We start from the raw sequence: 14880 nt of genomic DNA, 5'->3' as shown, positions 1-14880 counted from the left end.
TTCCAGACCCCATCTGGCAACTCTGTATGTCTGCCAAGTGAGGACCTACCTTTTGTAGCTGATGAAGTGAACTTAAGTCCATGGAAGTTTTTACTAGAAGGTGTATGAATCTTTCAGTTGCCCTAAAACTCTTTGTTTATTTTTGCAGCAAGGCCACTCCTTTGGAAATGTGTTAGATGGCATTCTTGATCAGAATTTAGTGGACTTTTTCTAAAACCCCTTGAGAACCACTTTATATTGAAAACCACAATTCTGGCTTGCCTGTTCCATTATGGGCTGCTACATTTTTCTTTTACCTCACAACAAGTATAGGGGAGGATGCTCAAAACTTGTGCAAATAAAAACTCAACCACTGTGTTTTGTTTCCTTAGCTATGATCTAAATACAGGGGGGATCGGCCTGTTTGTTCACAAACAGCTAGGGGTTTTCCTTGAAGGTTCAAGTGCATTGCTGAAGAAAGGAAACTGCTTTTTAGTTTTAAAAGTAACACAGATGTCCTTTTCAGAATGTAATGGAAAATTCAAAAGTAACCTCTGCCACTTCCATCTGTTGAAGTCCATGGGGGACTACAGTTGGTCTAAAGGATGTACAAAAGGGGTAACAACGCAAGTGAGGGCTTTGCAAAATTGGCAGGCATGAGTGTGTAACGTGTGTTACGTGTGCGGAGTGCTCAAAATCCTCCCTTGCTTTGTTCTTGAAAGTTCTGATGTTCCAGTTTGAAAAGTTTATCCATTGAACAGCTCCAGTTTTCTACTAAGTACTGTTCTGTTCACGAGAATACATTGTTATCTTTCTTGATTATAATCAGACTTTTCTTAATTTATTAATGATCTACCTCTCTGTGTATATAAGTCAGTTTTGTCAGTCTTGGACAGCACATTTGGCATTACTCACCTGTAACCGGGTGAGAAAACCCAGTGTTAGCTTACAATGAAAATTTAGGGAACTTGCTCTGTTCATAGAAAAACAACGGTATGCATGGACTTCCTGGTGAAGCTTACTAATGCTTAGAATAAAAAATGCTGGTTCTTGCCAGTGCCTGTGGAGGCAGAATGCAGAGTAGGTCTGGGGTAGAGCCAGGGAACTGGGAGCCTTAGCTTTTGGCAGGCTTGGGGACAGAGGCCTGTTCAAAAGCTGTGTACAGTCCAACAAGGAAAAAAAAATGGACCTGCCCCTTGCTTTACTGGAGAATGTACTACTCCACCCCCCAAATCAGGACTATTTTTGGTTGGCTGGCACCCTTATTTCTGGCCACAGTTCAGCTATGTTACAGTTAAGGCTTCAATTTTATGCACACTTCTTTTGAGAGTATGCCCCTTTGTACAAAGCATGCTCTTTGAAGTCCCTTTGAAATTAATAGAGCACGTTAGTTTGTTGTGCTGTTAGTCCTGGGTATTTTCATCCCAGAATGGAACCAACATGCATAAATCAGCACAACAGACCTATAAAAGGTCCATCAGTTAGTTGAACACAGTCCTGCACACTGACTTCTGGATGTCGACCAATGCAACTGGCGTAGAAGCATTTTTCCCATCGCAAATAGTTGCCACAGAAAATAGCAAGACACAAGTTTTTTAAACAGTCTTCCTAAAAAACAAACAATCTTACACTTCATTTAAAGGTGATGGAATTCGTAACTCATTTTGTACAGAAATATTTAGGACACAGCAGCTTTTTGTTTACTTTGACTAAGATGTGACTGAATTCAGTGTCACCCAAATGTCATTTTATCCTGCATCATTTCATCAGGCATAGAGCCATGCCAAGCTTTTGGATACTAGCTAGGGTTGCCAGCCTCCAGGTAGTGGCTGGAGATCTCCTGGAATTACAACTGGTCTCCAGGCCACATAGATCAGTTCACCTGGAGAAAATGGCTACTTTTGGGGGTGAACTCTATGGAATTATGCCATGCCAAGGTCCTTTCCCTCCCCAAACCCCACTAGGTTTCTCCATATTTCATGCCCCACCCCCAATCTCCAGGAATTTCCCAAGTTGGAGCTGGCAACCCTAATACTAGCCAAGAACAGAAGTGTTATTTCACAATGCCGTTCCCCCCTCACTTTTGGCTCTCACTGCTCATTTAAACAGCAATAGCTGTTGGAGGCTGGAGACGTTGGAGGCTGGGAGGTGTCTGCCCAAAGTGGGCAACCTAGCAAGCCTAAATACAATTGCATCACACCTGTATGTGAAAGATCTGCAGTGGCTGCCTATCTCTTACCAGACTCCACAATTCAGAGTGCTGGTACTTAGCTTTAAGTCCCTGATGTCTTGAGATGGGCTACCAATCATCCCATACTTAAGGTCTTCCTGGGCCCCTGCCCCCAGAGTTAAGGTTGGCGGCAGCTGGAGATGTGATCTTGGTGATGGAGGTTCTCTTCCTGTGGAATGTTCTCTCCTGGCCCTTGAAGATCACTTATAGGTGCAAGAGCATCACATCTTTATTCCTCTAGTCTCTTGACTGAATCTTAGCCCCTGTCCTGTTCCATCCCTATTTTTATGCTGTTGCTTTTATATGTGTTGGTGTCGATTTTGCTGTTTTAAAATACTGCAGATGGCTGCTGCCGTTTAAGCAAAAACAGCCATTTTTAATATGATTTAATTCTATATACAAATGGTATATTGTTTCATTTTCTGTAGTTAACTACCTGGGGGCAGACTCCAGAGAGTGAGGGATAGACATCTTTTAAAAGAACTTATAATGTGTACTTTTTAAATCATGATGTCACAAAAATACAAAGCTTATATTTATAATTTACTGGATTTATGTTCATACATTCTTCTGAGTATAAGTAGTGGGAGTTGTTGGGGCCAAAGGGCGTTGCAGTTGAGAGACAAAAAGACAAGCTAGGGGGAGAATTGAAATTGCCCAGGTCTTGGTATGGGAGGACAACTGAGAAGATCTTGAAGGAAGTCTTGTTTGAAAAGGTCTTAAGGCTGACACCACACTGCCTGTTTTGTCCATAATGGTAATAACTGATTCATATTATTTTATGAAGAATCCAGGCAAATGTTGTTTTCAACATCCGGGTGTTTTCTCTGTTGTCTGCCCACGTCTTCCAGAATTGATTTGTGCTGCTTTTTATTTTATTTATCTATTTACATTATTTATAGTCCATCTTTCTCACGGGGACTCAAGGTTGATTACACAGTGCAAGTCAATACAGTCAACAACAGGAACATTCAATAAACAGTGCAATAGGGTATACAAATGCAAATTTGCAGAGCTTTGAAAACAACACAATTGCAACACAATCCTCTCCAGTCTTGATTGTCAAATCACATTGCTGAGCCCACCAAACCCTCCTCCCACCTAAAGGTAAAGGTGTAAGTACCGAGCCATGGGGGGACGTCACATCACGACATTCTTGGCAGACTACCATTTTAAAAAATGTTGGCAAAAAGTCGTGGGGATGGGGAAATGGTACGTATCAGAGAATGGAGAAAAATCATGGGAAACGGTTCAGCGTGAAATCTCCATTGCCAGTGAAAATGCCTCTACATTCACAGCAGCAACAAGTCCACAAAAGGGAATTGCCCCTATGTGAAAGCACCCTGTGTTGTGCTGGAGATCCATGACTGGTTTTGTAAGCAACCAATCTGAATTACAGTGATGATGTAAGGGCAGAGGGACTTAAATTTTTTCCCTTTCAAATTAATTTATCAGGAGCCTATTTGGCTAGGCAGATATCTATTAGACAGACATAGCAGTAACCCACGTTGTTTCCCTAGTAGGAATTGCCCTACCCTTTAACACTGATAGAGAAGCTGTCAATTTCTATTGAGGAAACCATGGGCTGTCGTCACACGGGCATATGTTCCGTTACATTTCCAGCAAATAGCGTCCTCGTTGCTATCAGCACCATAATGTTTCCTTCCGTCACCTCGCACCTCTTCGCGCTTCCAGCTGTTCACACCTTAGCGCTCTGTGCCGTTCTCTCGAATGGGCGCAGAAGCAACTCCTCCCCCTTCCCCCCCCCCGTATAATTCTGCTATAATGAAATTTCATTATATAAACATGACAGTATCCCAACCCTGAACGAGCCTGATAGGTTGCCCAGTTTTCCCGCCCATGGAGTGGCCAGAACATTGGTTGACCCTTTTATTTTCCAATTTTAAAATTCCATAAATAGCCCTTTGTCTGCCAAAAAGGGCAGATAAAAGTATGCTTTATATCGCTATTACATTATACTGTTATAAAAAAATTAAAAACGCAAACCTGAACATGACTAAAGACAGCCTTTTTCTCGAAGTATGGTTTTGGGTAAAAGGGAAAAGGTCTCTTAGGGCAATTCAGTCGGTTTGAGTTGTTATCTTCAGTAGTTTGCAATCTTTTATTGTGTAATGTCACAATAGCGATATAGGGACCTTAGTTTAAAAAAAAAATTCGGTGCACTCGAGACGCGCGTGAAATGGCTTCTGGGATTGAGAAGCGGAAAAGAATAATGGAGGGATGGGCCTGTGGCGTGGTGAGGCGATAAACATCGATGCGGGACATTGACACTGAGACGGATAATATCACGAATATCAAGATCAAAGTAGAAGAGAGAAACTTGCATCAGTGTTGGAATAAGGTGGGGATTTGCCGGGAAATTGCGCCATTTTCGCACTAAATTTATGCCCGTGTGACGATGGCCCATGCTGAAGAGGAGTGGTTGAATCCCTTCCGTCTCAATTCCCTGGCCCCAAATCAAATTGCCACTTATGGCTGCTTTTTAAAGTGATATTATGAGATCCCAGTTCCCAACACAACCTGTGTAGTTTGGCTTTTAGTCTGAAGGGAGTCCCTGACTTTTTCATACTTCCATCCTTCATTTCTGCTGATCTGTAGGTTCACTTTGTATCTGAATTTTTGTCTCTAATGCTTATGACAGTTCGTTTTATTTACAAGTAACATCCTGTAATTTAATAGTTGCTGATTTTTTATTAATTCTGTTAAGTGACCAGCTGCTTTGCTTCCCTCTTCAGATCATTCTCGATGGATCCGCAGACAGCCTGTGGTTTGTTCCTGACAATGTACTACTTCTGACTGAAGCAGTAAGAATGGAAAATCCCTTCGTCTTATTGAACTATCCTAAGTGATCTCATGGTCATGAGGAAGTTGTGCATTTGTTTTATTATTAATGAGGCAAAGACTCACTTTTCCAGACATTAGAAGCAATATATTAAGGATACGTGAAATATGCACTTTAAGGATACCAATCATCATTCCTTTCATACTCAGCTAGGAGAGACATCAGAGAATGGTCCCTGTTCTTTGAGAAATACTTTTTAAAAAAATCTTCAGATTTTGATATGAATCAACTTTAAGAACAATTTTAATGAAAAAGAAGATAATCCCACTCCAGCTTCTTTCATCACATTGATGGAGTTCATCATTCATGTATGAATTAGCACATTATTTCAAAACAGATTTATCTATACAAAGGTAGATTGTGAAAATCTGCATGAAATCCACTTTGGACATGATTATAAACATTTTGTAATGTTTGAAATCTTAAAACTTCACAGCTGATATTTATGCCCAAGTGCTTTGTGTATGGTAGGGCTATTTTAGGGGATCAACCCATCCCCAAGAGAAAGGAAGACTACGAATGAAAATAATAATTAACCAGTAGAAACAGAGGTAAACTGGTGAAAATGTTATACATGTGGGAAGCCTGGGGGGAATACTTCACAGCAACCCAACAAGGAATGCTTTATTCTATAGGCTCACTCTGTGCTTGAAACCTGTGTTTTTGTAGTGGGGACAATAGTCTAGTGTGGAGCTAAATGTTTATAAAGTTAAATATTAAAATTATTTTATTAAAATTATATTTTTTCTTCGTAAAATTTGCTGCTTTATTGGATATCAATATAACATTAACGGAAGGGGTTCTGACAGTGCAGTCTTCTGCAAAAGTTACTCCAGTCTAAGCCCACTGAAATCAAATGGACTGGAATAACTGTCCTGAGGATTGTACTCTGCACTCGATTTCCATCACTTTCAATATGATCCCAGGGAGTCCAGTAGCACCTTTAAGACTAACCAACTTTATAGTAGCGTACGCTTTAGAGAACTACAGCTCTCTTCGTCAGATGCGACTGGACTCTTTACTATTTTGCAACTACAGACTAACACGGCTAACTCCTCTGAATAAAATCCTAGGGACACTTTTCTGAGCGTAAGCCCCATTAAGTAGGATTCTGAGTACATGTGCACTTTCTAGCCCTGTAATGAAGCAATCTTCATCAGGTCTACTCAGAAGTAAGTCCCATTTTAATCAGTTGAGCTTATTTCCAGGAAAGTGTTCTTAGGATAGTACAATTCAAAGCAGAGTTCTAATTCCATTATGAGGTGTAACTCTGTTCAGGATTGCACAGTAAGAATTTTGCTAGACTAACGTAAGCATTAAGTTACACCTGAAGCTTTCAGGTGGGCAGGTGACAAACCAGACAGCAATATTTGCAAAATCATCTGTTTACTCCTTTTTTGCCTGATTTAAATATGTAATTATATAAACAGTTATCTATTTTGCATGTGCAAATGGTTACTTACAATCCAAAATATTCTTAAATCCTGCTGAAAGTTTTGCCTTACCCACATGAGATATCCTGTACCAAAGGCAATCATTTTAGTATTTATATGCGAAATTTAAAAGCTAATATTATTTGCTGAGAATGTGTCTCTCAGCTTTTCATATTCAATAGTCCAAAGAACATTTTCAGAGCTTCTAATAAAAACTCTAAATATTATAACTACTGCTTTTTAAAGGGAGAAATGAAGTATTTAGGGAAAATATAACTTCTAATGGTACCTATTTTTTGTTGATGTGCCTTGCCATTTGTGCATTACAGTATACAAAGTGTGGTATATAGTGTAGCATACAAAGCTGAGCCATTATTTTGTGGTTTTAAAGTTTGTTCCTTCCATTTATGCATAGCATTTCTTAAGCGGAAAGTGTTTTTTAATGTCATTCATATGTACAACTCCCCGCAATGTGGGCTACCTACCTTTCTTTCCATTTTACACGTCAGGAATTGAGGCTGCTGCTATCCCCAGTCCTTTTCCCCATTGCAATCCCATTTAATAGGTCTTCTTACTGATAACCAGCTGGAAACAGCATGGCCGAAAGTAGGTTGAGCACCTCCTTCATCCAAGATGGCACTACATTAAAGCAATTGTTCCAGGAAGCCTATCTGCAGTGCACATGCTTTGCATCATTGAGAAGCATTGCCTCTCCTCCCTCCCATCCAGCTGTTGCCAGGGTAAGTCAGAGGAGCCAAGTAGATGGGGTACAACAGGGCCCTTGAACCATTCATGACTCCAAATTTCTGCCCAACCTTACCTCTTATGATGCTATAGCAACTGCTGTACCATAGTGGTTAAGTGGTTGGATTGTGAGTCAGCCCTCTTCTGGTTTGAATCCCACTACTGCCATGAGCTCAGAGGAGACCTTGGGTAAGCCACTCCTCTCAGCCCCAGCTGCATTGTGGGGATAATAATAACACTAACTTGGTTCACTGCTCTGAGCGGGGCACTCATCTGTCTAGAAGAATGGTATATACATTATTATTATAGCTACCCCTTACAAAGTCCTTGCATTTGGGAGGGAAACAACATGAGGACTTTGCATCAGGGATCTGCTATTGGTTCGTGTAAACAGGGCTTTTTTCCAGCAGGAACGCGGTGGAACGGAGTTCCTGAACCTCTTGAAAATGGTCACATGGCTGGTGGCCCCGCCCCCTGACCTCCAGACAGAGGGGAGTTGAGATTGCCCTCCGTGCCGCTGGAGCGGCGCGGAGGGCAATCTCAACTCCCCTCTGTCTGGAGATCAGGGGGCGGGGCCACCAGCCATGTGACCATTTTCTCCGAGGGCAACCCACAGAGTTCCACCACCTCTTTTCCCAGAAAAAAAGCCCTGCGTGTAAGTAACCTACTTGGTAGCTAGCTGGGGCCGTAGCAGCACAAACCATGAAGCAAAAGGGGAGAAATTTCTTAAAGTCTTTCTAGTGAGTCCACAGGCAAGTCAGAATTAGAATCTTAGTTCTAGCAAGTCATTTTACTAAACTATTATAGTTACATTTAGTGCAGCTTGATTGCCTATTTTTGATACAGTGAAGGATTAATACTTTTAACTCCAATAGGTTATAAGGATTTATAAAAAGGCCCTGAATAATTTTTTCCAAATCACACACAGTATATGTTAATGGGTGACAGAAAAGCTTCCTACTAGCAAAGGGCCATCACGTTCTACATGTTCTTGAAGACTAATCTGTTATTTGAGTTTAGCCGTAAATCAACACATTACAATCAGCTGACTAATGAGTTGGCCAGGCTGAAGAGACCCTGTTGTTCCTACAAGGACGGTAATCTTCTTTTTTGCTGATAAAGCCTCTCCAGCTAACAGAGTGCAGCTACCAAATTCGGTCAGGTGGTCTGTGGCTTTGAGACCTGTGCAAATGGACGCTCGAGTACAGCAAAAGCAAAGCTCACCTGTGTAACTTACCACATCACACCATTCTGTCTGTTCTTTAAACTGTTGCTCATAAAAGCCACACAAACCCCACCACTCTGAACCGTTCTTATCCAAATGCATAGCTATAAACCATGAAGTAACCCCCAGCTGTTTGCAAAGCTAATCTGTTTAGCAAGAGGTCAAAGGGCATCCTCCCACTGAGCTCTCGTTGCAGTGTATCCCCATTGATTTGCATAGTCTGATTCAAGGTCTGTAACCTAACAGTTAAAGCCCTTCAAAGAATTTGTGTCAAGAATAAAAATTCACATTGCAGTCCTTAACAGAGCGATACCCTTCAATGGATTTAGAAGGATATGACATGGTCATTCTTCTTTAATCAATATAGGGCAATGTCCTGCAAACAGATCTCCTCTTTATGAACAGAAAATACCTAACAAATAGCAGGAAGATGGACAGTAATATTTCCCTCAGAAAAACAAGCTTCAGATTATGGCATTTATCCCGCTGCGGGGGTGGGGGAAACTGTAGACATTAATACCCAATCCTAATTTTATCTAAAGCTTAAAGTGGGAAAAGCAGAATACATTTTTAAAATATTAAAAGGAATTTATTTTATTTATGCCCTGCCTCTCTCCTCAATGGGAACCCAGAGAGGCTCAACATCATTCTCTCCATTTTATCCCCACAACAACCCTGTGAGGTAGGTTAGGCTGAGAGGATGTGACTGGCCGAAGGTCACCCAGCAGGCTTTTATGGCAGAGTGGGGATTCAAACCTGGGCCTCCCAGATCTTAGTTTAACACTCTATCCACAATGCCACACTGGTGTCCTACAGATTTGAATGGGAATTACTTCTGACTGAATATGTGTATCATTGGGTATAAAGTTGTGGTAGTGGGTTATTTTCAATTGACTGTTCACAGTTACACATCAAAGTGAATCAGATCTACAAATAAATACACATACAAACTTAATATTGAATAAGCTACTTGTATAGGCTGTGAAAGAACACTTTTATTAGTTCTACAAATCTATGGGGACAAAGTTAAAAATACTATTATAAAGGGGCCATGTTGGCTCCATTAGCAGAGATACATAAATGATATGAGATTTTTATCCTTGATATCCTGATGCTGTTTTTAAAAATGTGCTGTTTTAGTATATATTATTTACACAGGACAAGCTAGTAAAGTATTATATATGCAGTGTTTGGGATTTTATTAATCTAATAAAATGATGTTAACTACATACGTAATGAAATGAAGTTGTCGTTTGTGTTTCTTAGATATCTATTCTATATACCTTCTTCAGCACTCCTTGTTTCAACTATTATCTTTCCATAGAAAGTGACACTTATTTTCTGGAATTCAGCCACATTTCTGCATTTTCAGGATAGTTTATTGCCATTTTGAAATGCATTAACTGTTTAAAATTCCAGCAAGACTCTCTCCATGTACACACACACAGAGAAATACAGAAAATGGAGGTCAATGGAATTGCCTGTCCAACTGGCTTTAATAAAAACAGGCCATTTTTATGATCCATATTTTATTTATGTTTAATTTCAAGAGACATTTTAAAATGAACAGGCAAATAAGCAATGCCAAATATAGTTCTTTCCTCCAGAATTCTGGCACCCCTGTTTCATGTCATCATCATCATCATATGTAGCAATTCTTAGTGCCATCCTAAGCAGAGTAATATCCTTTTCTGCAACTCTGCTTTGGTGGGCACTAGACAAGACAGTGGTACCAATGGGAAGGGCTGTGGCTCAGTGGTAGAGCATCTGCTTGACACGTAAAAGGTCTCAGGTAGATTCAACCCCAGCTGCTGCCAGGCTGAGTAGAAAGAACTGATATTAATGGATCAAAGATCTGATTCAGTTATCAGGCAGCTTCATGTGACAATGTACCCTACGGGTTGTGATAGTTTCTGATCTATATCTGTTGTGCTTATCCATTATCCATTGTATGGTTAAAGGTAAAGGTAGTCCCCTGTGCAAGCACTGAGTCATTACTGACCCATGGGGGGATGTTGCATCATGATGTTTTCTTGGCAGACTTCTGTTACAGGGTGGTTTGCCATTGCCTTCCTCAGTCATCTACACTTTACCCCCAGGAAACTGGGTACTCATTTTTCCGACCTCAGAAGGATGGAAGGCCGAGTCAACCTTGAACCGGCTGTCTGAACCCGGCTTCCGCCAGGATCAAACTCAGGTTGTGAGCAGAGCTTGGGCCGCAGTACTACAGCTTACCACTCTGCGCCACAGGGCTCCTCACAGCCTAAGTTGTATATTGCATTTTAAATCTACCTTTCCTCCAAGGACCTCAACGTGATTGCATTCTTGTTCCAGCCTACATTTTATCCTCTCAAAAAGCCTCTGTGGTCATTTACATGAAGAGAACGTGACTGGCCCAAGATCACTCCCATGGCCAGTTATGGTTGAGTGGCAATTTCAACCCAAATCTCCTTGGTCTTGGGTTCAAACTAAGCCATCAGTAATCACTGGGTCATCCAGGTTTTCTGCAATATAGCACACCAGAGGTCTCTGTAGCTTTTCACTGGTATGTTAATGTAAGCGTAGCAGAATTTCATGCACAGCAGCCCAGTTTAAACAAGACATTGAGGACAGATGAAGTCATGTGCGTAGATTCCTCTAGTCTGCCAATGTTACATTTAAACTGGGTGTTTAACTGGTTGTGGAATTTTTTTTCCTAATGGTATGAATTGCTCAAGCTCGTCCATGTTTTGAATTTGTACTTTCTGTATAGCATGGAAGCGGTTCTTGATTTCGGGAATTCATCCAAAACATTTTGACAAGAACCCCTTCTGCATGGGACAATTTCAACAATTCAGTTCCCATACTGCAGTGTTTTTTTTTAATGATCATTGGCACCCAATTTACTGCCATGAGTAGTCACACCAGCTACTATGCAGCTTTTCCACAGCTCTCTTTCCTGGGAGAGTTTATATCCTGACATTTTAAAAAAATCAATTTTCCAGTCGGCGGTTTCCCCAAGGACACTCTTTATTTCATCTTTTAGTGTTCTACCCTCTTCAGCCGGCTCCCATTCTGTGCCAGCCCACTTTATTGTGATTGGCTACTATTGTCTATCCAGCCACTCCCCCTCCTTTCCATTCCTTCTCCCTCCCCTCTTTCCTTTCCCACTTGTTTTTTTTTTACACCTTTTTAAAAAAATCCAGTATAGGATCATGCACTGATGAATTGAGAGGGGAAAATCCAGGAAATAGATTGACCCAGCGTTCCCGCAATGCATCAATTCATCACATGTGCGAAGGAAGGAAGGAAGGAAGGAAGGAAGGAAGGAAGGAAGGAAGGAAGGAAGGAAGGAAGGAAGGAAGGAAGGAAGGAAGGAAGGAAGGAAGGAAGGAAGGAAGGAAGGAAGGAAAAGGCTGGAGCTGTGACATCACTGATGATGGCATCAGTGACGAAAGCACCAGCACTCATCAATCCTGATACATCTTGACATGGTGCAGACTAAAAAGAATGGCACCACACTGACCAAGCATGTGGTGTTTTAATAAAATAATCCTTCCTGCAAAGGTAAAACAATTACACACGTACACAAGAAACAATAATTGATTCCTTCATTCTAGACTGGTCCCACGTGTTGCCTGTGTAATAGAAAAGGCCCAGAGAAGCTGACTGCATGCCTTTCGGTTTGACTTCTGGGATAGTGAGGAAGGGGCTAAGATCAGATCAGATTTCTGCAAAGAAACTGTATCTGCAGTCTTTCTACAGCCTTATACAGTCTTTAGAAATGAACTAGTTCAGTGACAAAAAACAGTAATGAAAACATTGTTTAAAATCAAGTGCTTGGTTGATGCTTATGTTAACATTCTATTTTTTTGTGAGGGACATCGGTGACATTCTGTCAAGAGCATGTAAACAATGTAGTTTTAATAAAATAACCCTTCCTGCAAAGAGAAAACAATTACACACATACACAAGAAGAAAGAATAATTGCTTCCTTTATTTTAGATTGGTCCCACATGTTGCCTGTGTAATAGATGAAATCAAGATAGACCCAGTAAAGCAGTACACACGTGCAATCCTAGGCACAGTTAATCTAGTTTAATAGTGCAATCTGAAGCAGCATTTCATCTGTCTAAGTCCACTGGAGTTAATAAGTTTAGAAGGATGCACCTCTGCATGCATTATAAGCCTACAGAAATCACTGTACCTACACGAGTAATTGCCATCTGAAGCAGCCACTTGGCAGTCATATTGGACCTGAAGTGTATTTTAAATTATCTCTTTGAAAGCATACATATGGGAAATTGTTAAGGGGTCAAAGTTGGTAGTTCTCATGTTTATTTTTTTTTTAGGAAAGATACATTTCCAGATCCACAACATCCTCTTAGAAAAATCTACAATATTATTTCCAATATAATGTTTTCACTTGTATGCCTCAATGAGATCATTAAAAAAAGGCATACAAAGAAACAGGTGGTTCAGCATGTTCTCTGATCTAAAGCATTTGTATAAATTTGCAGGATAAAATAATCAATACATGCCGTCCAGTCGAGCATGGTCTGTGCCTTCCCCACTAGCGACATCCTCCATCTGTTGAGCTCCACTGTAAATGCTCTGGTGAAGGTGAAAGGGAGGTGCCTTGTGTATGCATATAGTGCATTTTATTATGCTGCTGAGCAAAAGTGTATGTATACATATATGTATTTTAAATGTTAGGATGTTTATATATTTATAATTTTAAACTGTGTAATTGTTAGATGTATTTTAAATGTATGCAAATTGTAATCCGCCCTGAGCCTGCTGGTGTGGGGAGGGCGGAATATAAATCTAATAAATTAAATTAAATTACAAAGGATTTTCAGAATATCTCCATTGTCCACTGCATGCACTATTTCAATATACCTTGGGAGAATGTCTTCCCTTATGTCACATGCACTGTGATGATGCAATGTAAATACATAAAAAATAATGTACTTTTTACATTTAGATTTTTTTTTAGATTTTTAAAAAATCGCCTGATCAACAAGGGGCACCTTTTTTGCTGATCAAGATTTCAGTCACTCTATTGATTAATTTCAGGTGGGTAACAGTGTTGATCTGTAGTAGAGCAAGATTCAGGTCCAGTATCTTAGACACCAACTAGATTTCTAGGGTGTGAGTTTTTGAGAGCTCCTTTCATTAGACACATGGAATGGAAAAAGGTAGGAGTCTTTAAAGTCCAGCAGAGAGTGGGAGGGGTATTGCAAATTAGATTGTCAGGAAGCTGGCTATGTTGAAATTAGCCAAACAGACCATGGGAGCAAAGAGTGTAAAATTAGCATTTGTTGTAATACAAGAAATGTCCTATGTCCTGGGAGATCCATTGTTCCAAACCTGCAAATAAACTCAATTTCAGCAATCTCCCATTTTAATTTTCCTTTGAAGTTTCTCTACTTGAGAAAGCTACTCTTAGGTCAGGGATGGAGTGGAGTAGCAGATTAAAGCATTCTCCCACAGGTTTTTGCATGTTGTGAGTTTTGGTATCAAACGCATGTCCATTCATGCTCTTGGGAAGGGACTTACCTGTTTGTCCAATATAGAGAGTTGAAGGGCATTGCTGACACTTGATGGCACATTTAACGTTGGAAGATGAACAAGATGAGCCTGAGATAGCTGTTGTTGTTAGGTCCAGTGATTGTATCGTCGGAATGGATATGTGGGCAAAGTTGATATCTTGGTTTATTGCAGGCTCTGGTACTAGAGTTCCTACTGGTACGTGCATTTGTGTGAGTGAGGGGTTATTTGGCACTGGGAGACAAACCTTTTCTTGCTGCTGGCGAAATGTCAGGAACTACAACACCAAGACCACGGCTATACAGCCCGAAAAATCCACAACAACCGAACCTTTTCTTGTCCACACACAGCCCCCCCCCCCAACCTCAAACTACTCCTTGCAGCAATACACGTCCCAACATGGACAAGAACTCTGGTACCTTAACCTGCCCGAGGCTCCTCTCGCCCAATCCCCAGGAATTCTACAATCTTGAGTGGGCAACCCTAACCCATCCGCTCCACCGGGTCCAACTCTCCCTTTCTGCCCTATCAAAGGGACAACCAACGTGACAGCTGCGCGCATGCGCACAACTAAAAGCCTGTCACCTATCGTCCAAGGCCGCAGGACGGGGTCAGACGGATTGGCAGCTTCTCTCTCTCTCTCCCCCCCCCCTCCCCCGTTTCGGCTTGCGGAGATTGGGCGAGGCGAACGCAGGCGCAGAGAGGGAATTGGAGTCTTGCCCAGAAGCGGGATCTTTGAGAGGAGGAGGAGCAGGGGTGGGTGTGCGTGTGTGCGAGTAGTGGGCCTTTCCCAGTTGAGGATTAACAAAGCAGCGCTTGCCCGGAACTCTCTTGACCACGCCCCCTTTCCCTTCGTTGCAGCGAGGACGCGGCG

The 14880-nt window shown here is 41.2% G+C and overlaps 1 protein-coding gene across 2 annotated transcripts in view; it reads left to right on the top strand.

The window, feature by feature from the left end:
- The window catches only part of RANBP3L (RAN binding protein 3 like), a 64768-nt gene extending 57087 nt beyond the window's left edge, over window positions 1-7681 (top strand). For both annotated transcript variants that reach the window (XM_054987249.1, XM_054987248.1), the window contains one exon: window positions 4966-7681. In XM_054987249.1, the coding sequence (XP_054843224.1) occupies window positions 4966-5079 (114 nt within the window). In that variant the 3' untranslated portion in view covers window positions 5080-7681. The remainder of the gene's footprint in view (window positions 1-4965) is intronic.
- The last annotated feature ends 7199 nt before the right edge of the window (window positions 7682-14880 follow it).

This window comes from Eublepharis macularius, chromosome 8 (genome assembly GCF_028583425.1).
Source record: "Eublepharis macularius isolate TG4126 chromosome 8, MPM_Emac_v1.0, whole genome shotgun sequence".
Taxonomy (NCBI): Eukaryota; Metazoa; Chordata; class Lepidosauria; order Squamata; family Eublepharidae; genus Eublepharis; species Eublepharis macularius.
The sequence above is the reverse complement of the archived record's forward strand: the minus strand, read 5'-3'. Positions and strand labels throughout refer to the sequence as shown.